General features: G+C 43.2%; 1 protein-coding gene across 1 annotated transcript; it reads left to right on the forward strand.

The window, feature by feature from the left end:
* Window positions 1-453: 453 nt before the first annotated feature.
* C1H8orf76 (chromosome 1 C8orf76 homolog) lies at window positions 454-19,098 on the forward strand. Its single transcript, XM_043976091.1, has 6 exons — window positions 454-651; window positions 4,520-4,615; window positions 5,250-5,393; window positions 10,538-11,007; window positions 12,158-12,290; window positions 18,731-19,098. The coding sequence occupies exons 1-6, from the start codon at window positions 526-528 to the stop codon at window positions 18,926-18,928; spliced, it is 1,167 nt and encodes a 388-aa protein (XP_043832026.1). The 5' UTR covers window positions 454-525; the 3' UTR covers window positions 18,929-19,098.
* The last annotated feature ends 6,879 nt before the right edge of the window (window positions 19,099-25,977 follow it).

A 25,977-nucleotide genomic window follows, 5' to 3' on the forward strand; every position in this document is an offset into this window, starting at 1 on the left:
CACGGAAGATCACACAGCCGCTAAGCGTACGAGACAGATTTCCACTTCAACGTTGTGCCACCCTCTGACGCTTCCTACGCCTCTGTACTTTTGCGGCCGAGCTGTGGAAGTTGTGAAAGGTTAATCCACCTGACATTTAGTAGACTGTGACCAGCTTCTTCAACAGTAAACAGTGGGGTTTGAACTTGATGCCTTCTAATGTCACTTTCAGCTCTGAATCTATAACCCTTACGACACAGAACCCAGGGCCATTATCACCTCAATTAGGGCCCTTTGCTTCCAGTCCTGGGTCGACTACAATTCCCAGAATGAAAACCGGCATAATGCTGTATGCTTTCATTTGACTACAATTCCCAACATGCCCGGGGGCGGCTTCTGCGAGGAAAGCGGGGCGCGAGGGCTAGACTCGAAGGGCTCTGCGCATGTGCATCTCTTCGGGCGCCCCCCCCCCGCCCTCTTTTTTCTTTCTCTCCCCTCCCCTCCCCTCTTTTCCCCTCCCCTAGCGGGGCTCGCAGACTTTGGGCCATGGAGACGGAGTCTTTCTTTCCGGTGCTAGGAAGCGAGTTCGAGGACTCCGTGTTTGAAGAGTGCCCGCGGGCGCGGGAGCCTGAGCCACTGCTGGCCTACAGCCCCAAGCGCTGCGAGCCCCAGGTGAGAGACGCGGCGCCCGCGAGCGTCTGCCCGGTTCCGGGCCATCCCCTACTGACCAGTCCAGCCAGCAACCAGCACTTACAGAGCGCCTGCTGTATTCGTGGGGTGGGGGTAGGGGCGGGGCCTCAGGAAGACGGAGATACGGGGTGTAGCCGCACGGGGAAAGTCCAGAGATTTAAGGCTATTCAAGAAGACGCTCTTGAAGGAAGCGAGGGGTACCCAGAGGTGGAGGTGTGGAGGGAGCGCATCCCAGACGCGTGGGGACAGCCTGTACAAAGGCGTGGAGGCGGGAAATGAATGTCCCGCCTGAAGAGGAGCCGCTAGGAAAAGGGTGTGAGAGAGAAAAGGTTGTAATCAGCCTGCAAAGAGGATGTGGAACGGACCCCAAAAGACATTTAAATGCTAAACAGAGGAATGGGTGTTTTCTCCTAAAGGCAGTAGGGAACTAAGTATATATATGTGTATGTGTGTGTGTGTGTGTGTGTGTGTGTGCGCGCGCGCACACACACGCGCTCTCTATGTGCTAAGCACTGTGCTAAGTGCTGGGAATTGTGCCATAGCGGGGTTTATGTATTCCCCAAATCACTACCCCATGCAAAACTGTGCAATAAAACCCACAGAATTTATGGGGAAAGCGGGTGTGGGGCACAAAGACATAAAACTGGAACCTAATTTTAAAAACTGGTAGCACGGTTGTATGTGTGTTAGATAAATACCATAATTGGTAGTGATAGCTGTGAAGGTTGAAACTTCGGATCTGTGAAGGGGATGTTTGGGAGAGGGGGGTTGTTGGGACCAAGCCTTCTTTGCCCATACCTTCTACTGCGGAAGATACAGAGTAGACTCGACCTTTTGCGAGACAGAGACCTGTGGTTTGCTTGTGGAAGTAGGGGTAAGAAGGTTTGCAGCTTGTGAGTTATGGTGAAGCGGCTCAATTTTCTGCATTCTCGGTGTTTCTTGTAGGAGGAGTGGAGCAAAAGCAAACTCAAAACTCCAGTTATGCTCAAAATGTTCCCGATAGAGCAATTGAATTGCAACGAAGTTGTGTTTTCGGCTTATAACATGCATTCTATCAGAGAGGACTGTGGGGGCAAAAGTAAAGACTGTCCACTCCCTGCTCTCAGTGAGCTGACATTTTAATAGGGAAGGGCAAAACTTGACAGCCATCTGACTAGGGGCCTGGGGGTGGGGAGAGCCACTGAAGCTTCTTGAATGAGAAGTGTTTAGTCAAACATGAGCTTTAGGACGATCAGTTTTGTTGCTATGTAGAGGACGGTTTGGAGAGGGAAGAGGTTGGATAGAGAGACCAATTAGGGGGTTATTGCAGCAAGGTAGATGAGAAGTGAGGAGTGCTCGGACCAGGCAGGTTGGAGTGTGTATATAGAGAGAAGGAGACCTGAGACTGGTACCAAGTGATTAGAGGGAAGGAGTCAAGTTTGATGCCTGTGTGGCAGGCTTGGGCAACAAGAAGAACAGTTGTGCCCTCGAGGGAAGTAGTAGGTCAGTAAGCATTTATGAAGTGCCAGGCACTGTACTAAGTATACAAAAAGAGGCAGAAGACAGTCCCTGCCCTCCAGGAGCTCACAGTCTAATGGAGTAGGAGGGGGGACAACAAGCAAATAGATACAAATGGGATAAATAGGAAATAATTAAAAGAGGGCCTGGGAAAGGCTTCTTGTAGAAAATGGGATTTTAGTTGGAACTTGGAGGAAGCCAAGAGACAGAGATGAGGAGGGAGAGTTTTCCAGGGATGGAGGACAAAGAAAATACCCAGAACCAAGAGAGGCCAGTTTCACTAGATCAAAGAATACCCATTGGGGAATAAGGTATAAGAAGACTGCGAGGTAGGAGGACTGGCTTTGAATGCCAGAGGATTTTGTATTTGAGTCTGGGGACAATAGGGAGTCACTGGAGTTTATTGGTACGTGTGTTCGCTTGTGTGCATGGTAGGGATGGGGGGTAGGTGGACCCACCAGCAACTGTTCAATAATTCAGGTGTGAGGTGATGAAGGCTTGCCCCAGGGAGATGGCAATGTCAGAAAGAAAGGGGGCAATTGGAGAGATGCTTCAAAGGTGAAATGGACAAGCCTTGGCAGCATATGAGTGCTGAGATATAGCGGGGAGTCCAATGTGACTCCTAGGTTGTGAGCCTGGGGTGCTAGGAGGGCAGTGATGCCCTCTTTAGTAATAGAGAAGGGAAGAGGGTTTCTGGGGCATGATAGAGAATTAGGAAGAAGATTGGATTTAGGGCCTGTTTTGGATATTATGAGTCTGAGAGACCTATGAGACATTCAGGGGACATCCCATAGAGGCAGTTAGTGTTTGGGGCCTGAAAAGCAGGAAGGAGATGAAGGCTGGATATGTATATTTGGGATTAATTTGTAGAGATGATCTTTGAATCTCAGGGAGCTGATGAGTTCACCAAAAGAGAATGGAGAGAAAGATGAAGAAAGACAGTTCTCACATTGGCCATGTCCAAAAAGGTGTCTCATGGTGCAGCTGACATCCGCCACACCCCTTTGGCAGGAGATGGACAGCAGGCTTCTTCTTCCATCCTCTGCAATTGTAGTTTGCCATGCATTGATCAGAGTTTCAGAGACTTTCAAAGTTGCCCTTCTTTCTAATATTGTCATCATCGTATGATATGAATGTAATATAAAGAATCCCATTCTGTGAATGTAATGGAATTCTATTACATTCACATACCACAATTTGTGTACCATTTCTCCAGTAGGTGGGAATCCCCTTAGTTTTCAGTTTGGGAGGGCCACGTTGACTAAACTTAATTGAGCATTTCTGCCTGTGGAAATCGCCTAGGGAATAAATAGTCCTTTACCTGTTCAGTTAAAGGAGCTAGGACCCTCAACACAGCCATAGGATCCAGGAGAGATGAAAGTAAAACAAGGTTGCCTTTGAGTTAAAGGGAATAACCTGGAGTCTAAGTAATTTTGACTCAATAAAAACGAATAAAATATTTCAATCCTGTGTTTCATCAGATTTTTTTCAGCCGAGGACCTTGTGGCATGGGACTGAAGTTTAAAACCGTTATGTTCTAATTCTCATCTCTCTCATTCCTTCAGGCCTCTCTTGTTGTTCAGTCGTGTCAGACTCTTTGCACCCTGTGGACCAGCCTGTCCACAGAGCTTTCTTGGCAAGGACACTGGAATGGTTTTTCATTTCCTTCTCAAGGCAAACAGAGTTTAAGTGACTTGCCCAGGGTCACACAGTTGGTAAGCTGCTGAGGCTGGATTTGAACTCAGGTCTTCCTGATTCAGGCTCAGTGCACTATGCCACTGTAGCGCCACCTAGCAGCCTCTGTATAGGCAGCTGTTTTTGATTTTGAATCAGAGGTAGCCATTGTAGTAGTGAGTAGAAAGCTAGTCTTGGAATCGTGAAGACCTGGTTTCAAGTCCCACCTCTGACACGCATTGGTCATGTGACTCTGGGCAGCCTGCTCTCTAAGACTTTGTATCAGTACTGCTCTGCACTGGGAGGAAGTTTCCTCACTTGGAAATTCCCTCTGCCGATCTCACATACAGTCCAAAACACAACACTGACTTCCTTCTTGTATTGTTCTCTTCTGTCTCCTTCCCTCAAAGTCCTGCTGACCCTGCTCTTTCCCTCTTTGTCCACTGGAAAGCCATGGGCCATGCCTCTGCTGAAAGTGTTATAGGCCCAAAGACTTGGTACCTGGTGAGCCTATAGTTTTGTACTGAGTTCCTTTAGCTTAATGGTTCCCAATATATTTGTATGCTTGTCTGGCTTCAAATTAAAACATTGCAGTTTTGGTTTTATAAATTACATTTTCTTTTAAGTTGTTGGTACAATTGATGGTTTTACTCTGTAATGTGAAATTTCTGTTTCCTAGTGGTATTATGAGGAAACAGGAAGCAAGGATGAAGTTGAAATACTCACCATCAAGAAATTTAGAGGGGACTTGGCGTACCGGCAACAAGAATTTCAGGTACGTAATCTCCTTACAGGTGAAAATCACATTACTTTATGGGGAACGACACTTTCAGGAAATTTAACAGGGCTAACATATTTAAATTGTGTGAGATTGGGATGTATCAAAGCAGATTTCACCTTTTATAAAGGAAGTGTTTTTGCCTATCTCAGAATTCTATTTGCCTGTTCTCAGAATACTGAAATTCTTTCCATATCTGGGTGTTTCTAGTCAGTGTTGGTCTCCTGCCCCCAAATCCACATACTCCATTACTGTATGACTGTCTTCCCCAGTGTCAGAATCTCACAAATGCAGGAGTGCCTCCAGCACAGATGGATGTGTTGTAGTGGTAAATCCCAGTCAAAAGCTATAGGAGCCACCTGTTCCCTGTGCTGACAAGGTGTTTTTTTCCAGACCCTTTTCCAGTAACCATTAGAAACACAGTCCTGGAGCTGACATCCTATGTGTTTTATACTTTGGGCTCTAGTATCTTTCAAATTGGGGTGGGGGCAATGTCATATGAAGATACCTTCCATTTTGCTCCCTACACCCTCACCCCAATCACATATGAACCCACCAACCTTTTACTACGTTCCTTTCTATAATACTGGGTGGTTGGATTTCTTTTTTTCTTAAACAAATCCCTACATAGAAAGCACTTCAGGAGTACTCCAGCTGCTTTGAGTTGTTGCCACCTACCAACTTTGCCATGAGAAGAGACGTCCAAGAAGGGCAGGCTCGATGTTTAACCCGCTTGGGAAGGCATGTGGAAGCATTGGAGATCGCTGAAAAATTGGTGAGTGGTATATGTGGTCACTTTCATGTCTTTTCTAAGTCCTGTTCTCCAGAGTTGAGTTGGTTTTCTGATAATGCCTCTTATTAGTGAAAAGTGCAGGATTTGGGTCATAGAGCTCTGTGTTGGAGGTTGAGCCCCAAATACCATGGTTACCATGTAACTTTTTTCTGAATGTTGAAAATCTTCAGTTCTCTGAGAACTTGACCTTTGCAGGGCTACTTCCCTTGTTAAAGGCAAACACTACCACTCAGCATGGCTTAGTAGCCCCTTTCCTTACATTCCCAAAGTAAAATTGTGAGTGGGACAAGAAAGGCAATTCTCGGTTTGTTAATGTTTATGTTTAATAAAAGTTTGTTGAATTTACAATTTCATATACAATTTTGGTTTTTGAGGGGTTTTGGGGAGCAGTGAGGGTTGACTTGCCCAGGTTCACACAACTAGTCAGTGTTAAGTGTCTGAGACCGGATTTGAACTCAGGTCCTCCTGATTCCAGGGCGGTGCTTTATCCACTGCACCACCTAACTGCCCCCACTGCACCACCTAGCTGTCCCCTGGTTTTAAGACATTTTATGGCTGATTTAATACTACTTTTGGTGTATAATTGAGAGAATAAATTTTAAAAGAATAACACTTTAAAAAATAGAGTAACAATATTTTGTAGGTGTCCTTTTTTTCTCCTTCAGCAGTAGTTTATGAAAAAACATTGCAGTGATTTTTGGACTAGGTATCATGGCTGTGACACCTTTAGCAGGCCTGAGGTTAGCATTATGTTTTCTTGCAGATTTAACCATCCTATTTCGTCATTAATAAGTTTTTAACCCTTCCCTGGTAATTGTTTTGTGTTTTCTTTATTGTGTAGGTGCTTAGCTTTGGGAAGTAGAGGAAGTTTTGGTAGTACCTTAGATCAGATTATTTACTTCAAAACAGGAAAAGAATCTGTCTTGAACTTTTAAACTCCATATTTAAAACACGTGTTTAAAACAGGCTAATTCTTAAGTTGGAGCCTAGTCGGCCTTGTCCACTAAGTGATGGTCCTGTAAATTTCATCAGCCTACAGAGAAGCAGGCTGCTTTGTCTTTTCCTTTCCCTTCTAAACTACCCATCATCCCTATTATTCAAGACTCCTGCCAAATTACCCTTACCACCCTCTACTTCATACTTGCCCATTCCAGTTTTTTCCTTTCTTAGACTGCCCATGACTAGCACTTGCAGCAGTCCTGGGGTTTGAGAAGGGAAACAGGAGCAAGGGACTATCCAAAATCTTTTTTTTTTTTTTTTTTGCAGGGCAATGAGGGTTAAGTGACTTGCCCAGGGTCACACAGCTAGTAAGTGTTAAGTGTCTGAGGATGGATTTGAACTCAGGTACTCCTGAATCCAGGGCCAGTGCTTTAACCACTGCGCCATCTAGCTGCCCCAGACCGTCCAGAATCTTAAAGCAGGGAAAGCTTTTGGAGCTTGGCTGCTCTGACATGTCACTTTGCAGATGAGGAAAAATTCAAACTGAGGCCTCCTAATTCTAAATCTGAGACTCTTCCTACTGGCTCATACGGCATTGAGGCCAGTATCAGGTTGGTCCACATGGCGTGGCAGCTGCCCTGTAGGCAGATGACCACCCAGAATCTGATACCCACATCAAGAATGTCAGAACCTTGGGGTGGCTAGATGGTGCAGTGGATAAAGCACCGGCCTTGGATTCAGGAGTACCTGGGTTCAAATCCGGCCTCAGACACCTGACACTGACTAGCTGTGTGACCCTGGGCAAGTGACTTAACCCCCATTGCCCCTCAAAAAAAACAAACAAAAGAATGTCAGAACCTTGAGGGTCACTTTTCACCAGGCTCCATGCTCGGGAACAGTAGATTGGAAGGAGTACAAGATAGAACAGCAGATGCTACCCAGTTGGCTGACTTTGGTCCTTTTCTCTTCCATTCTCACTTCTCCTACTTCTTCCCAACCATGTCCTTTTCTGGTACTCTCTTTTTGCTTTTAGCCCAGAATGCTCTCCTGACCTCTCATTTGCCATTTCTTGTTCACTTCTTTTATTATTTTTTGCAATGGTTGCAGGCCACTCCTTAATTCCTGGCCTTTTTAACATTCTGAAAAGGAAATTGAGTACCTTGATTAAAAAAAGCCATCAGGGAGCGGCTAGGTGGCACAGTGGATAAAGCACTGGCCCTGGATTCAGGAGGACCTGAGTTCAAATCCGGCCTCAGATACTTGACACTTACTAGCTGTGTGACCCTGGGCAAGTCACTTAACCCCCATTGCCCTGCCCCCCCCCCAAAAAAAGCCATCAGGTTGTAAAATTTTTACATTCTACCTCATTATATATATATATATATATATATATATATATATATATATATATATATATATATATATATATATATATATATATATATATTTTTTTTTTTTTTGCAGGGCAATGGGGGTTAAGTGCCTTGCCTAGGGTCACACAGTCAAGTGTCAAGTGTCTGAGACCGGATTTGAACTCAGGTCCTCCTGAATCCAGGGCCGGTGCTCTATCCACTGCGACACCTAGCTGCCCCTATATTCTTTTTTCAAAACTTCATTTGGTGGTTGATTTCTAGATAAAATTTACAGTAAACTTAGTTTCTGCTGTTCAGCACCTAATTAGATGTTTTTACACAGTGCTAAGTACGAGTGGACTTTGAAGAGTTTTAATTAGCGAGGTGGGATAAGTCAGCTACCAACAGGGAACAGTTAGACTTCCTTATATATGCAAATATTTTTCCAAGTATGTATACAGTCATTTATAGGATTACTAAGAGAACCATGAGGTTTCCATATCATCTAGCAGAATCTATAATTTTTCAGAATAGTTTACCTGAAACCTCTCAGAACGAGTCATAATTCATGCATACAATGCATATGACATGATGCGTGTGGAAGTGTGTTAAAAGGTAGAAAGCACCATACGTAAGCTAGCTCTGTCTCCTTTGCTGGATCTGCACCAACCCTGGGTGTAGCCCAAGGCTCTGCCTTGGGCCTTCTCTTCTCCCTCTTGACAGTGTCTATTAGTGATCTCATCATTGCTCATGGGTTCAATTAACATAGCTATGAAAATGAATCCCAGATCTTCAACCGGATGTCCTGACAGCCCGGTATGGCCAAAGTAGAACTCATTTTCCTCCTCAAACCCTTTCCTCTTCCTAACTTTCCTATTATTGTTGAAGGCGACACCATCCACCCCCCCCCCCCAAGGTCACTACCTCATTGTCATCCTTGGTTCCTTAACTGCACTCACCCCATCTCTGTTGTCAAGTCTTGTTATTTCTACCTTCACTACATTTTTTAATATGTCTCCTTTCCTCCACTCCCTCATCCCCCATCCTCTTAGAAGCCTTCATCACCTCTGACCTGGACTATTGCAGTTGCCTTATAATTGATCTCCCTGACTTGAGACTCTTCCCCATTCCAATCCCACTTCCACACAGCTGCTAAAGGGCAGGTGTGATCTTGTCATCTCCAGCATTCCATATAAACTCCTCTGACCTTTAAAGCTCTTCACAGCCTGATCCTTTTCCTTCCTTTCCATTCTTCTTTCACTGCTCCCCTCTTTGTACAGTACGGTCTACACTGACCTATTTGCTATTTCTTACACACAACATTCCCATCTCCCACCTCTGTACCTTTGTACTAGCTATCTGCCACCCTTCAAATGTTCTCCTTCCTCACCTCTGCCTCTTAGAATTCCCAGCTTCCTCCAGTACTCAGATCAGCAAGAGTCCTTTCTCAGTCCCCTGTACCACTTGTACCTTCTGAAATTACCGTCTGTCCAATTTGTTTATGTATCATATGTGCATGGTTATTAATATGTAGTCTTCCATTCCAAATGCAAGCTCCTTGGAGGTAGGAACCATGTGTTTACCTTTCTTTGTATGCACATCATTGAGGTCAGTTCCTGGTACATAGTGTTGTCTGACTCCTTTTGTTGGTATCAGGGTACAAGGATGACTGTGCCTTCCTTCATTGCACACATGCTGTGTGTGAGGACGACAAGACGGAATTCCAAGACAATGGATGCTGTGGCAGAAGGGGCTCCTTTAAAACGAGATCTTCCCTACATGCATCATTTGGAGCCTCTCCATCTTTTACTTACCCACATAGTTTTACTGGACCACAGACTTATTGAATGCACCTTTTATGCATGAGAGTATGACACTGGTACCGTTAAAGCCAGCTCTAAGTGCTAAGATCAGGGAAAAGGTATCTGTGCCTTCCTACTTTATTTGACTTAGCTGAGAGGAAGAGGGCTTCTATCCCCCCACCCTGGAGGCAGAGATGGGCCTTGCTGTGGCATGAAGCAGCGCACCTAACTTAGAAAGACTTTCTGTCAGCTAACTTAGGAGTTTGTGTTCTGGGGGAGGCCCAGCAGCCCTATCTCTGGCCAAGAATAATTGACCTCAATAACAGTTACTAAGGAAGGCATTTGGATTCAATTATCATGCATCGGGAAGCACTGAGAGCTTCAGGGCCATCCTGCTTAAGAAGTGTCGGCCAAGTAGAATCTGAGCTAGAATCTGCTCAGCTCCTCAAGGACTTAACCATTTATGTTTGAAGATAACCATGGAAAGTAACTGCTGACCCAGGCCTGAACTGAGGCCAAGTCTGCAAGAAATCGGGCTTTGATCAATCAGAATGATAGCAGAAACTGAAAATATCAGCCGCAGTTGTAATTAGCTTCTAGTAGTAAATTTCCTCCCATTACCAGTGCTGGTTATTGCCTGGCTTCTCCTGACATTAGGACAGGTGGGGAAGCTTGTGAATATTCTGGCATACATTTGTAGATTTTAAGAATGCTGTAGGGGGCAGCTAGGTGGCACAATGGATAAAGCACTGGCCCTGGAGTCAGGAGTACCTGAGTTCAAATCTGGCCTCAGACACTTAACACTTACTAGCTGTGTGACCCTGGGCAAGTCACTTAACCCCAATTGCCTCACTAAAAAAAAAAAAAAAAGAATGCTGTAGGATGGTTTAACTATGCATAACTTAATTTCCCAAACATTTTGACAAATATCATGCATTGTTATGGATTGATATTACATGGAAAAATGTGCCTCAGTTTATCTAAGTGTCCAGCCTATTCTGCAGTTTAATATTTTTGATCTTTTGGTTTTCAGAGGAATGGAGCCACTAACAGTGACCATTTAACTACTGTACTCTACCTCCAGTTCACTATTTATTCAAGTCTGAAGAACATAGAGAAAACAATACTGTGCCTACAAAAACTGATTTCTTTGCATCATTTTAATCCTTGGTATTGGACCAAGCTTGCAGAGGCTTACCTGAGTCTTGGACTAGCTTTCTCAGCCTCATTTGCTTCATCTCAGAAAGAAAACAGTTTTACCTCAAGTGACCAAGAATCCAAAGCTCCCTTCCCATCACCAAAAACAGATCTTTCTCTACATTTTTCCAAATCCTTGAATGGAGACTCTGGGTTTTCTATGGGAACAAGTAGTAGCTGTGTCCAGAAAAGTGAAAACTCTGTCAGTCATGTGTGGCCCGCAGCAACAGAGACCCCCTTCCGTCTGGCATTTCAGTCTTGGGCAGAAACTCAGCTGAAGGTTTGTGCCTCATTTGTCAGAGCCAGGTAAGCTAAAGATGAATGAAAAGAGGCAGGATAATGCTGTTGGATAAGGGTTTTTTTGTTCTGCCAATTGGCACATTGTGCTTTTCATTTTCAGCCTTTTGCTTTGGCTCTGATCAGTACAGGGCTTCAAAAGGACATCCAGTTTGGGTAGAAAGGGAGACAGTAAAATGCCCCTCTGTTATACAGCTCATGCCACCTGTGTTACTCTGATTCATAAGAAAAAGAATACAGCTTGTCTTGCTCTCTGACGTAATAAATCTGTGAGAATTGAGAAAATTGAATGTCAGATTTATCCCATTATATAACTGAGAGTGGCTTCGAAAAAACCAGATGATTCTTTTTAGTATGTGCTCTTCTCTTAAGAAATTAAATGCTCAACTCTCTTGGTGTTTGTATCCACAATAATGAGAGTAGATCACCCTTACCTCCTCACCCTACAGAGGGGTCAGAGGATCCACCCCTTGTGAATTCAAGCCTCTGGTCTCCTTAAAACAAAGAAATTCAGGTACTTGCACATTTTATGAGCAAAGAAACAGCCTCCTAGGTGTATGTTTTTTTTTTTAAAGCCAAAAACCTAAAAAAATTCAGAAATATTTTAAAAAACTCTCAAAAACAAAAAAAAAACCCACACAGTCTGAAGAATGTGTGTGTGTGTTTATGCATGTACTTATCATATATATATATGTGTGTGTGTGTGTGTGTGTGTGTGTGTGTGTGTGTGTGTGTATATATATGCTTAGCAAATTCTACATTACCTCCAGAAGGCCAAGCCTAAAACATTCAGTTTCTTAGTTGATAGGGTTGGGCTCTCTCAAATCCTGGTTACTAGAAAATAAAGACACCACTTAAATTCATTGGTATTAACACATGTTATTTCCAGATAGCAATGAGCTATTGTAAGGGTATTTGCCCCCTTAAGTAGTATCACTGATAGATTGTAGTATATCCAGTTTAGAGGCAGTGAGTCTAAAAGGCCAGCCAGCAAAATAAAAGAGAAAAAGCAGCTCAAGGAAATCATTCAGATCCACCTTCATGATGATGCTCCCTAAGTAATACTCAACAACAGGATTACTTCCAAAGTGACCATAAATACATTCTTTATGCATTCCACTTAGATAACCTATAACCCGTCACCCATGCTGCTTTTCAGGCTTTTGCTTCAGCTCACTCAGTCTCAGCAGACATCCTTTGCTTTGGAGAAGAACTTCAAGGCTCAAGAGGAAATTGAAGACAGACTAAAAGGATTCAGCTTTGGAGAAGAAACTTTTCTTCTGATTTCCGAGGTGTGTGTCCACCTGACTTGGGGGCAGCTGCTCTGCATTGTGTTGTGAAGGCATCTCCTTGGGAGAGACAGTGCGAGTGTCTCACAATCATTTCAGATCCAGAGAGGAGCCTTCTGTTGTCAGTTCCCCTCCCGCTCTTATCCACACTGTCCTTCAAAGCCCTCCAGAAAAAGTCTGGGGAAATAGCATCGGAGACCATTGACCAATATAGTTTGGGGACACTTGTAAATTGCACTGTGTCCTCTGTGGGAGAGCCTTAGAGGTCATCTGGTCAAGATTGTGCTTCCTTGTGGTGACAGGATTGGCTCTTTGTGCTCATCAAGCAGTGTGTCGCATTTTAGAGGGCTCTCCTAGTTAGAAATATCTTCCTTAGAGTGAATGGAGACCTACCTGCCTCCTTTCACTGCTGCCTTTCCTTCCTAGAAGTACGGTATGTCCGGTCCTCCACCATCAGCAGCTCCTAACGAGTACATTCCTTCTATCCAGTGCTTAGTTTCTCCTAATGATACAAACGATCTACCCTTCTCACTCACTCACACTGGAATAACAAGTAGCTTCAAGAGGCTTGTAAGTCTCTCCTGTTTCCATGCCACGTCACAGGAATGCTGTGTGTGCACATTTTGGCTCCCGAGGATAACATCCCCTGGATCAAATGAACAGACAGATGACGTGGTCAGACCTGAGCTTTAGAAAGATTAATTTGTCGGCCAAGTGGAGGATGCGGTGGGGAGAGACTTGAGGCAGAGAAACCAATTGGCAGCTTGCAGTAGCCCAAGATGATGAAGGTTCACACCAGGGTGGTGGAAAGAGTGAGGAGCGTACAAAAGATGTTACAAAGTTAAAATGGACAGGTCTGGGCAGCAGATTGGATATGAGGGTGGTGAGAGAGAATGAATAGTCGAGGAGGTGCTTAGGTTGTGTGGAAGAACGACATTAATAGGCAAGTTTGGAAAATATGAATTTAATCCTAGATGTGTTGAGTTTGAGTTGTCTAAGGCACATCCTGTTTCAGGTGTCCAATAGGCAGTTGGAAATGTGATTATGGAGGTTAGAGCTGAATAATTCTATTTGAAAATTATCAGCACAGAGATAATTAAATCCATGGTAGCTGTTATGATCACCAAGCAAAATACTATGGAGGGATAAGAGAAGAGAGCCCAGAACAGCACCCTGGGGGACACCCACAATAGCCGGCATGACCTAGACAAAAATCCAGCAAAGGAGACTTTTTTTTTTTTAGTAAGGCAATGGGGGTTAAGTGACTTGCCCAGGGTCACACAGCTAGTAAGTGTTAAGTGTCTGAGGCCGGATTTGAACTCAGGTCCTCCTGACTCCAGGGCCGGTGTTCTATCCACTGCACCACCTAGCTGCCCACTCAAAGGAGACTTCTAAGGAGTGGTCAGACAGGAAAGAGCAGCGGTATGGAAATCTAGAGAAGAGGCTAAGAGGATGATCAACAGTGTCAAAGGCAGCAGAGAGGTCAGTAAAGATGAGGTTTGAAACAAGGCTTTAGCCATTAAGAGATAATTGGTCATTTTGGAGACAGCAGTTTTGAGTGATGATGCTAGACTGTAGGAAGTTAAGAGAATGAGAGGAAAGGAAGGGAAGGGGAGACACGAATTGTAGGCCTTTTCAAGGAGTTTAGCTGCATAAGGGAAGGGAGATATGTGACTCTCTGGGATGAATTGATCCAGTGAGGGTTTTCTGAACATAGGGGAGACTTGGGCATGTTGGGAGGCAGGGGGGAAGCAGACAGCAGTCAGGGAGAGATCTAAGTGGAGGAGGAGGCAGCCTGCCAGAGGAGCCTGGATAGAGTGGAATCACGTGCACAGGTGGAAGGGCCATCCCTTCATGTGAGACTGTTGTGGAGGAGAGAGTGGCAGAAGGCATCCACAGGATGTAAGATGAGGAGGGGACAAGAGGAAGTTTTCCACAAATGGCAGAGAGGGTGGGGCTGGAGGAGGAGTGACAAGATTGGAGAGAACTGCTGCCCTGATTCCTTCAGCTGTTCCTTCTTCTTATCGCCTTCTGTTCCTTCAACTTATGATCACAGCTTTTTGTGTGGCCACACGATAGTTTCCTTGTGTCCAGCTTATAGACAGCTACAATTCCTTTTTCAGATGACTGCTGTTAACCCACCTCTTCTGTACCCGTGCTTAGACAGGTGGGTCTTTTGAAAAAACTTTGTAAGTACTAAAGTGGGATTCAATCACATCTTCTTAGATGTGGCCCATCTTTTCATCATTCCAGTCATTTTAAATCTTTTGCCATCTGGCTTCTTTAATTCACTGGATTAGCTAGCTGTCTTCAGCTTTGTGTCCCCTGGAAATTTGATGAACCATGCCATCGATTTCATCATTTAAATAATTGATTTTAAAAAATTGAAAATCGCAGCACCTTCCTCCCAGTTGGTCTCAGTTCCTTTATCGGTAATCTTTGGGTATGGTTGTTCTACCAGTTAAGAATCCAATTCAATGCATGATAGTATCTTTCCCACATTTTTTCATCTGTATGCAAAGATACCTTGAGAAACATTGTCATGTACCTTGAATCCAGATAACAGTGTGCAGCATTTCCCTCATCTACCAGTCTCATAATGCTATGGAGAAAGGAGATGAGAATAATTTGGTATGATATGTTCTGATTGAGCCAAGTTTCTCTCTTCCTATATTTGCCTCAATTCCTAGAACTCTCTATTCTCTGAATGGATATTCACCTCTAAAGTAAAGACACTGCTGCTCTCCAAAGATATCTTTTAAGGAGTAAAATAAATAGTCTGCCAGGAGCTTTTATTTATGCTATTTCAGTTTCTATTAACATGGATAATTTAATGTTTCTGAGGGAAACTCAGGAGAGCACAGGCCCATTAACATGGACAATTAAGCCTTGACTACAAATAGGGGAGGCAGTATAGCATGATGGATAGAGTGATAGACTTGGAGTTCAGATCCTGCCTTCAAATATTTAACTAGCTGGATCTGTGAGTTTGAGCAGATCACTTAATCTCTTGGAGCCCTAGTTTGCTCCTCTGTAAAATGTTTGTGATGGCTGTAATACTTACCTCATAGGGCTATTGTGCACCTCACATGAGGTAATGTGTGTAGAGCATCTTCCAAACTTCAAAGCACTGCATATAAGTCAGTTATTTTATTATTATTGGCATTTTTATCATGGAAATAAGTAGACCTAGTCTCTCATCCTTCCTTATGGTCCCAGAGAGCTCACACTCTTACATCTTCAGCCTTCCTCCCTCAAATGACTATCTCTGACTTTTTCTTCCTTCTCCAGCTGTCTGCTGGACCTTCCTTTTTGGATGTCTCACCTTCACTTTACACATAAGAATTTTTAAAACCGCTTTCCCCAGGATGGACTCTTAATCATTTCTGTATCCCTGACAGTGCTTCACACAGAGTTAAGTGATCAGTAAGTATTCCATGAATGAAAGATGAGGGCTCTTTTTCCTGGCTTCCTTGTTTCTGTTGGTTGTCTATCTCCTGTCATCCAAGCTCAGCACCACGGCAGAGCCCTGTCTGATTCCTCCCATTCTCTGATCATCTGTATCCACACAGTCATTGTGGGACTTTCCTTCTTAGGAAGGAGCATCATCATGAATTCCTTTCAATGTCTGTCTTCCCCAGACATTTTTTTCCCATTTAATGGCCACACTTCCCTAATAGTGGGTCCTCATGTCTCTTATTTAGATTATTATAATATCCTATATCATGTATATACATATACCTACATATATATCTATAAAAACACCCTATAATAGACATAGATATGTGATACAATATGCAGTCTCTCTGCAACCGGACTATCATTTAATCCATTCTGAAAACTATTCCAAATGAATGTTTTAAAAATCAAACTTTGGTCAAGTTACTTTCCTTCTGAAAAACTCGGATTGGCTTCTCATAACCTACAGCAGGACTTCTTAAAACGCTTTCCACTCTCAAGTCCTTTTTCACCCAAGAAATTTTTATGCCACCCTGGGTATATAGGTATGTAAAATAGGTGTACATAACATTTTACTGTTGTCAAGTTTATTACAACCCCCACATTCAGTTAAGTGGCCTCACACGGGGTCATGACTCAGTTTAAGAAGCTTTGACCTACGAGAACAAAGTCCCACCTCTTTTGCATGGCATTCAAGGCCCACCAAACCCAAGTCCAACCTCGTTTCCTGCTACTTTCCTCACACACATACCCACGTCAGGCTAACCCACGTTTCCCAGATGTGAGTCATGCCTTCTAGGCTGAGACCGTGGCCTGATGCCAGTCCCTTTGCTCAGTTGAAAGGCTGAAGCCAACCTGGCCTTCAGAGTCCATTTCAGGCTCCATATTCTCCATGAAGCTCTTCTCACAACTCTAGCTCACAGTAATTCCTGCTTCCTCTGCAATCTCCAGAATTGTCCAAACCACTTATTTGGCACTTTTAGCGTGTGTGTGTGTATGTGTGTGTGTGTGTGTGTGTGTGTGTATGTATACACACACTCACAACATCTCCTCCCTTAGTCGTCAGAGACTTTGGTTATATCTATTGGGGGGTGGGGGTGGGGAGGAGAGAGCCTTTAGGGTTGAAGCTCTAAGGTCATGGGAATCTTTAGGGATCAGTGGCGGTTGGGGTGTGTTTGGGGCAGTGGCAGTGGATGGGAAGGGTTTATTGGGGAGTATTTGATTGTTGGTTTTTTTTTTTTTTTTTTGGTGAGGCAGTTGGGGTTAAGTGACTTGCCCATGGTCATACAGCTAGTAAGTGTTAAGTGTCTGAGGCCAGATTTGAACTCAGGTACTCCTGACTCCAGGGCCGGTGTTCTATCCACTTCGCCATCTAGCTGCCCCTATTGGGGAGTATTTGTAAGGAACAAGCTGGAAGGTTCTAGCTTGTGTATGAGAGCAGGCTCATCTTGTTTTTCCAAAGGAGATTCTAAATCTCTTGAAGGTAGAAACCATCTTGCAGTTCTTTAAAGATCCCTTAAATAGTGGTGCTTCATAAGAAAAAAAGAGTGGTGCTTCATCTCTCATTCTTCAGAAAGGGGAAAATCATTATTTAATTTAGACACTAAAACAAAGTCACTGATGGTCAATTTGTCAATACATAATTCACTTGCTTTTGTTTCAAACAGCAGTTTGGGGCCATCTGAAGCATTTCTCTCTCTCTCTCTTTTTTTTTTTTTTAGCGAGGCAATTGGGGTTAAGTGACTTGCCCAGGGTCACACAGCTAATAAGTGTTAAGTGTCTGAGGCCAGATTTGAACTCAGGTATTCCTGAATCCAGGTTGGGTGCTTTATCTACTGCACCACCTAGCCGCCCCTGAAGCATTTCTCTTAATGAGTTGCAACTAGGTGCAACTATTCTTATAAAATTTTCATTCTTTTTAGAACTACTTATTGAATATATTAAGGTGATTTTTAAAAAGTTTTACTTGATATTGCTTGGCTTAGTTCATTCCATAGGATATGAAATGGTTTCAGATTTCTCTTCACACATTGTAGCAAATTGAATCACATATATTGGCCAAGAGCTATGACTTGATGTCCACTTTAAGGCTAGTTTTTTTGTTTTTTCCTACCAACTACCTTTGCAAAGGCCCTACAGAGAAGGGTTTCCAAAATCTAGCCCAGAGTTTTGAAAACACACCCAAATAGCATTTGCATGGACCTACTTCTCCCCAGTAGGGAGTAGTAGAGTGTCCTCATTATGTTCTGCATAGCTGTTGTTTGGTTTCCCTACCCCTAATTATATATACATTAGCTCCTTGTGTCCCTTGTTTCTCACTTGTACTGGTTTTAGCATTTACTTTGAGGGGCTTCTGGTGCCTCAGCACTTGCATATTTTGACTTTTTAACTTAACAACCCCTAGAATAATTTTTTGGGGGGGCGGGGCAATGGGGGTTAAGTGACTTGCCCAGGGTCACACAGCTAGTTAGTGTCAAGTGTCTAAGGCCAGATTTGAACTCGGGTACTCCTGAATCCAAGGCCGGTGCTTAATCCACTGCAACACCTATCTGACCCCTAGAATAAATTTTAATCCCAGAAGGCAACAAGATTCTTCCCAACGATGCCTCTCTATGGTTTGACTAGGTGTGAGAAGGAATGTGAGTTCTATTTCTAAAATCAGAAGGTGCTTGATACGGAAAGGTTAGACCCTTATTCTGTGAGAACTGAATCCCACTATTGGTCTGGTCCATTTTAATGGCACTTTCCCAAGGGGAGGTGAGATTGAGATGGAAACAAGAACATTGTGGAACTAAAAAGGGACCTTTCCATCAGCACAAGAGAATGAGACTTTCTTCTCCAGGTTGGAAATGTCCCCGTTTCTGCTCTCATTTGGAAGTATTTAAAATCAGTAATTCACATTCTCTTCTCTCCTATGCCTGTCTGCTGCCTGTTTTATTGGGAGTGTGTTGTTTTTATTGTTGTTTTTTTCCTTTCTGCTGCAGGTTATGAAAGAAGATCTCATTCCAGAAAAAATAAAAGATGAAGTTCATTCAGAGGTGAAATGTGTAGGCTCTGAAGCCTTGACTGCCCTGGTAATCGCATCTTCCAAAGAATTTGAAGACAAATGGTTCAGAAAGATCAAAGACCATTTATGTCCCTTTGAAAATCTGTTTCACACAGAGATACACATCTCGCCTTAGCAGCCCATTAAAACAAAACACACTGAAAAATCTTGTTCTGGATTATCTTTTTTTATTTCATCTGGGGCTATGGCACAAAATGAAACATAGCAAATTAAATTGTTGTTTTTATCTTTTTTGTAAAGTAGCTCTTCCCACTTCCCACCTCCCAAGATTATTTCCATTATATTTCATTGTCCTTTATTTGTTTTAGAACTTTCAGTATGTTTATTTCTATTAAGTATTAAATTTTAAGCCTTTCCTTGAAAACCTTGGGAACATTCTTGTTATTTAGCACCACTGAGTTAACTGACGGTGTACTGCCCAAGTCTGAAAGGTCCATGACAAGGCATTAATTCATTTCTTCTACCTTCAAGTATCCCCGATTGTTTTTGTGAACTATCTCTAATCTTCATTACTGTACTCCAAAAAGACCTCTGGACAGCATGCTCTTTCAAAACCGTTTTTGTGCCCTCGCCAACAGTTTGGTGGTCTGTATTGCTTAAGACCCTACAGTTCAGCAAATCAGGAAACATCAAGTGGGAGAATCTGAAATACAGTGTTGAAAACCTTTGTAAGGAGATCATCATCTTTATGATCCTTTCAGCCACACAAGACCAGAGCACTTGTTACGGCAGAATTGTGTTAGACCAAAAAACCCTTATAAATCATGAGGAGCAGACAAAATACCTCTCTGCATTGCTTCTCTTTCTAGGCAGTTGAAGATACACAGGGCAGGTCTGAGGGAAATCCAAATTTGTCTTCATCCTTTGCTTCTCAGTTAGGACACTTCTACTCTGCTTCAAGCACCCAGTGCCCTTTTCCCCATCAAAACAGGAAAGGTATCGTTATCTATACTTGTTCATCAACTGATGACACCTTAAAGTGAATAAGGTTTGGAGGGTTTCTTTACATTTTAAATCTCATCTCTAATAATTGATTTGTCTTATTAAATTTCGGTCTAGTTAATAAGAGATTTTCAGGGCAAGGGAGGTTTTCTAAAATCCTTTTAGGCCTACCCTTAAAGTTGGTCCTGAAAATAAACTTGATTTGATCTTTTTAGGGCAGGAGTTCCTGACCTCTGGGGTATGAAAACCTTTTTTTTTTTTTTTTTGAGTGAGGCAATTGGGGTTAAGTGACTTGCCCAGGGTCACACAGCTAGTAAGTGTTAAGTGTCTAAGGCTGGATTTGAACTCAGGTACTCCTGACTCTAGGGCCGGTACTCTATGCACTGCACCACCTAGCTGCCCCAGTATGAGAACTTTTAAAATATTTTGATAACTATTTCAATACAATCGTTTTTCTTTGCAATCATGCATTTTATGCATTTAGAAACATTTCTGTAAATGGAATGCATAGGCTTCACCAGACTGTCAGAAGGGTCCGTGGAATTAAAAAAAAAGTTTAAAAGCCCTATTTTAAAGTGACTAAGGATCATCCCTTTGTTCCTAGAGGAGGAGTGGGTAAGACTTGGATGAAGGGGAAGAAGGGTTGGTGGGAGGTAGCTGCTAGAAATAGATTCCTGGGAAATTCTGGGGCTAGACTAGTGCCCATACTTTCCTCCCACAGATCCTCTAGTAAGACTTCCTCCTTCTAAATACTCTTCCCCTTCCCCCAAATATACCTAGCATGTGGAGCCTGAGGACAAGAAGCTTCTATTTTCTAGCATATGTGATGTTATTTTTGTTTTTAATAATATTTTTATACACCTGCTTGAAAGCCCAGACCACGTTCCAGCATCTTTATTATTTTTACTTCTGGTAATGAAGTTTCTGAAAAAGTATCATAGGCTTTGTGATAAAGTATTACTCTACTTTCTTAACCCACTCTTGGCAGAATCTGATGGTGTCATGACACTCATATGTATCCTTTTGTCTGTGCTACTACTTGACATGATCACTGGGGAATTGGCCAAATAAATGGGCATGGGCCTATGTACTTTGTGACAGCTGCATCCAAAGGCCAGGAAGAAAGATAATAGAAAAGAGTAGCTTTTGTGCTACTCTTTTGTGGGGAAATGGAGAAGGAAAGCCCATGAAAGTAGAATCATGCCATGGTGGACTAGGGGAAGTGGGTAGAATGTGAGGATAAAGAGCTAAATTTTAAACACCATTCCTTGTGAGGTGATGAGGAAATCCTCGAGATGGCATGAGTGTTGGGGGAAGAGGAATTGCATGTTTCCCAGCCAGATGCTGCCAAAGCTGTGAGTGCTTCAGAGAAATTCATCCAAGTCAATAAAAATGGTGACCAGATTAGGACTGAACACTAACTCTTGAGGCCCTCTGCTAAGGGCCTCTCTTCCAGGCAGCCACCAGTCCCCTTATCACAACTCTGGGTGCATTTGTTCAGTTGCTTCTGAATTCATCTAACTATACCATCGCTCATGTCACATCTCCATCTTTTCAGTATAGTATGAGAAGTTGTAGGTAGGATATTCAAGTGTATCATCTCTGCCATTTTCTTTGCACCAGTCTAGTAATCCTGACCAAAAAAAATAAGATAAGCTTAATCTGGCATGTTTTATACCTAGTGAACCCATTCGAGTGCCTGATGACTACCACTCTTCCCCTCGCTAAGTATTCTCCAACCACCCTTCACGATCTCTTCCAGAATTTTAGAAGGATGGAGTCCTAATGAAAGTGATATTTAAATTTAGCCTTGGAAGGATTCGTAGGGTTTCAGCAGGTAGCCATGTGCAGAGAGAGGCGCTGAGAGGGAGAGAATGATGTGAAGGAGACTTGGATTCTGGGAATGTCAGGTAGTCTTGTTTGCTGGGGATTCGCAGAAAGGCAGAAATAGGCCCTGCCCTCAAAGAGTTCACAACTAGGGGAAACAGCTGTGTACAATCAGGATATTTACAGGATAAATTAGAGGAAGTCTCAAGGGGAAGGCACTTATATTAAGGACTAGGAAAGGCTTCTTGAAGAAGTTGGGATTTTAGATGAGACTTGAAAAAAGCCAAAGATGAGTCGGGAGAGCACACTAGGCATGGAGGGCAGCCAGTGAAGTCAACATCAGGGTGGAGTGAGGAGGTGAGAGTCATTGGAATAAGCTGTAAGAAGACTGGGGTTGGGTTATGAAGCGCTTCAGAAGCCAAACAGATGGTTTTATGTTTGCTTTTGAAGGTAATAGGGAGCCACTGGAGATGATTTGGATAGAGGGGTAACATAGTCAGACCTATGCTTTAGGAAGATCACTTTGACGCCCAAGTGGAGTGAAGAGGGGAGACACTTGGGGCAGGGAGGCCAATAAACACCCTGTTGCTATATTCCAGGCATGAGGTGATGTGGGCCGGAACCAGGCTGGTGCCAGTTTCAGAGGAGAGAAGGGAGCATATACTAATATAAAATATAAATATAAAATGACAGGACTGGGCAACAAGAGGGTGAGGTGTTGAGAATGACACCTGGGTTAGGAGCCTGGGTGACTGGGAGGATGGTTGGTGCCCTCAGCAGCAGTAGGGAATTTTGGAAGAGTTTTGGGGGAAGATAAGGAGTTCAACTTTCATGTTGAGTTTAGGATATCTGTGAGACACTCATTTCAAGTCGTCCAGTTGGCAGCTGGAGATGAAACTGATGAGGTCAGAGAAATCGATCTGAGAATTATCTGCTTAGAGATCATTGAACCCTTGGGAGATGACAAGGTAACCAAGCAAAAATAGCATGGAGGGAGAAGAGAAAAAGGCCAAAGACAGAGCATTGGGGTCACCCATGCACTAAGCATGACCTGGGTGAAGATCAAGTAAAAGATACTCTAAAAAACAGTTACATAGGTAGGAGGAAAACCAGGAGAGAGCAGTGTCATGAAAGAGAAGAGGGTGATCAGCAGTATCAGAGGCTGCAGAAGTGTTAAGAAAGAGGATCAAGAAAAGATCGTTAGATTTGTCAATAAGAGGTTATTGGTAACTTTGGAGAGAGCAGTTTTAGTTGAATGAAGATATTTGAAGCCAGCCAGAGATTTAAGAGAGTGTTGGAAAGACAGGAAATAGAGACAGTGCTTGTCACAGATGGACTTCTCAAGGAGTTTGGCCACCAAAAGGAGACGAGGTAATAGGATGCTGGCTTAGCGGGGATGGGCCAAATGAGTGGGTTTTTTGAGGATGGGAGACATGGATGTGTTTATTTAAGCCAGGTAATTTGTCTTTCAAATTTAAGACTTTAAGGTTGAATAGGGGAACGATATAATTAGTAAGATTAAACAGGTATTATTGTGTAAATGGGAAAGAGGAAGTAGTTTAAAAAAAAAAGCCAAAAAGTGAAGCGTTTAATTCTTTAAAAAAAAATCATCTCAATCATGTAGTGAAAGCAAGAGATGCCAGCCCAAGTGTCACACTGTTATCTACAAATGGTTTGAGGCCCAGCCGGCCAATGCACTGACTAGAGCCTTGAGGGAAGATTTCTGGAGGAACATGGGCAAGGATTACACAGGATGAAGAGGCATAGGTGGGTTGCTGTTTATACAGGTGGGTTCCACACTGATGCCTCTACAGATCTATCAAATTACAGTTTTCCAAGGAAGAGGCCACAGGCAAGGAGGCCAGTTAGGAGGATTTTGAAGTAGTCTAGAAGATAGGCAACCAGTTGTACTAGGATGATGGCAGTGGGGAAGGCAAGAAGAAAGTCAATACAAGAGGTAGAGTTGACAAGATTTGGTAGCTGACTGGACATGGGGTAGGGGAGAAAGGTCATAGGATTATAGTTTAGAGTTGGAAGGGACCTTAGAGGTCATCTCATCTAACCCTCCCCCCTCATATTCCAAATGAGGAAACTTCAGCCAAGAGCAGTAGGTGACTTGGCTCAGGTCACACAGGTAATAAATAGCTGAGCCAGGATTCAAACTAGGTTCTCTAAAATCTAGCAATGTTTCTGCTGGATCAGGTAAGAGTCAAGAATGACAGTGAAGTTTGAGGCAGGTTTGGGAGAAAAGATAGACCTATTCAGTTGGAGGCATTCTTGTAACGGCCTGATGCTAGGCCAGCTTGAATTTGCAACCTTATTTGTATTCCTGAGAACTTTGGCAGTGGTGGACAGACTCCCCAACAGACAAGAGATCATTTACTTTTAGTTCCCACCCATTCCTCTTGGAAGAGACTGCAGTTCAGTACCTTTTATGGTGGACAGGGACCTTTCCTGGAGGACCCAGCCATATTTCTGGCCCTTCAATCAATAAAATATGATGTTAGTAATAAATATTAGGCACCTGCTATGAGCAAGATGCTTCACCTCCTGTATTCCACCTGTGATCTGAGGAGTAATGGAATCTTGACAGCCACCAGTTGAAGACATGCAAGGTCTTGTGGGTTGCAGGAAAAGGGGACACTACTACCTATGAACAACTGGCCTTTTCCCCCACTTCTGTAGACAGTAGTGCTCCAGTGGGATGACTCATCAGTGATTCTGAATATGATGTATACTGCAGGCTGCTAGGGGATTTCAGGCTGCACACTCCAGTTATCTAGATTGCCTTCAAAGCAATGATCTCAGTGTGCTAGATCACTCTTATTTCCTCAGTCAGTAGCCTGAAGCCATTGTAAGGAAATAGGCTCAGGCTCTTATTTGAACACCAAAGGCTAAATCTGTCAATACTTTCATCCAGAATTCATTCAGAGCACCTGAATAAACCTGAGGTGACTTTTTACACAGGGAAGTTCTATTCTGATAAAGAGGATCATTAGACCAAGAGGCATATAGAGTCATCTAGCCCCTCTCCTGCCTCCAAGAAGGGCAGTGTTAAATTGTCTCAAGCAGAAGACAGTTGGTTGTCTTTTTAAAGATTTCCAAAAAGGGAGATTCCCCATACTTCAATAATCCTTCATGTTCAGTAGCCCTCACTATTTGAAAATCCTTATATCTAAATGAAATCTTATACGACAGAGTAGAGACATTTTTCTCTTCTGCAGAGTTGAAGAGCTGGTCCTGTCCTTTATGTGGAAAGACTCATCTCATGGGGTCTTTCTTCATAGCTGTCACTTTTTCAGGAAATGAATCCCTATTTTTTTCCTTTCTTTTTTTTTTTTCTTTTGTGGGGCAATGAGGATTAAGTGACTCATGCAGGGTCACACAGCTAGTAAGTGTCAAGTGCCTAAGGTTGGATTTGAACTCAGGTCCTCCTGAATCCAGGGCCTGTGCTTTATCCACTGAGCCACCTAGCTGCCCTTTTAGCCTTCTTTTTTTTTTTTCTTCCTTAATTTTTTTTCAAACCAGGTCTAAGTCATGTGTCAGAGGATCCCTTCCTGACCTAAAGGACCTGGGTAAACTGGGAACTTCTCAGTGCTCCCTACCCAGATGATGCGGGGAATTCACTCATGAGCTTCATAAGGGCTCCAAATATTAACAAGTTTTAGAAGTTCATTGAAACCTGTTGTCTCCTCGTGAGAGCCCATAGAAAATACCAATACTCACCAAGGAGCAACCCTTCCCTCAGAAACCTGCAGTCCTACAGTTTTGCTCTGGGGTCAGGCCGCTTAGTCACTGCACCCTGGCTGCTTTTGGAGGTGCTGCTTTTGGCTACTCCTCATTCAAGTTCAACTTAGTACAGCTCTACTCAGTTCTCAGAAGGTGGTGGTGGCTTGTGAAAGGGCCTTCATGCTGGCCTCCTTTTTCCCTCTCCTGCCTATTCTCCTGAGATGTTGGCACTTGCTCCCTTTCCCAGGAATTTAAACTCTACAACCACACCTGAGATCATGCCCAAAATCTAGAGCCAGAATCCAGTGCTACACCCAGATGACATCCCAAGAATCATCTGAGAAAAGACTTCCAAAGACTTGAATGGACATTTTCCTGTTTTCCTTTTCCATTGCATACGCTATTTGTAATAGTCACCTCTTAAAGGGGACTGCCTCCTTTAATTTTTGTCAATGCCTTGCTCAATTTCTTTTCTCTCTTTTCATTCCCTTTACATTGTTAGTCATAAGTAGCTGTAATGTTATTGCTTCATTTAAGGAAACTATGTTTCTTAATGAAGCACAGGGGGGATTGTGAGAAAATTACTAATAATAGGGGTTTGCGGACTTTCAGGGGCTCCCCTGCTTAAAGAGCCTGGCTGACCTTTTTAAGGTCAGCCCAGCGTCA

This window comes from Dromiciops gliroides, chromosome 1 (genome assembly GCF_019393635.1).
Source record: "Dromiciops gliroides isolate mDroGli1 chromosome 1, mDroGli1.pri, whole genome shotgun sequence".
NCBI classification, from domain to species: domain Eukaryota; kingdom Metazoa; phylum Chordata; class Mammalia; order Microbiotheria; family Microbiotheriidae; genus Dromiciops; species Dromiciops gliroides.

What these genes read in the sequence shown, in the direction of transcription:
- C1H8orf76 (XM_043976091.1), top strand. Translation starts at nt 526, where the DNA reads ATGGAGACGGAGTCTTTCTTTCCGGTGCTAGGAAGCGAGTTCGAGGAC. An exon ending in TGGAGATCGCTGAAAAATTG is followed by an intron (nt 5,394 to 10,537) that starts GTGAGTGGTATA and finishes TTTGGTTTTCAG; the next exon opens with AGGAATGGAGCCACTAACAG. An exon ending in CTTTTCTTCTGATTTCCGAG is followed by an intron (nt 12,291 to 18,730) that starts GTGTGTGTCCAC and finishes TTTCTGCTGCAG; the next exon opens with GTTATGAAAGAAGATCTCAT.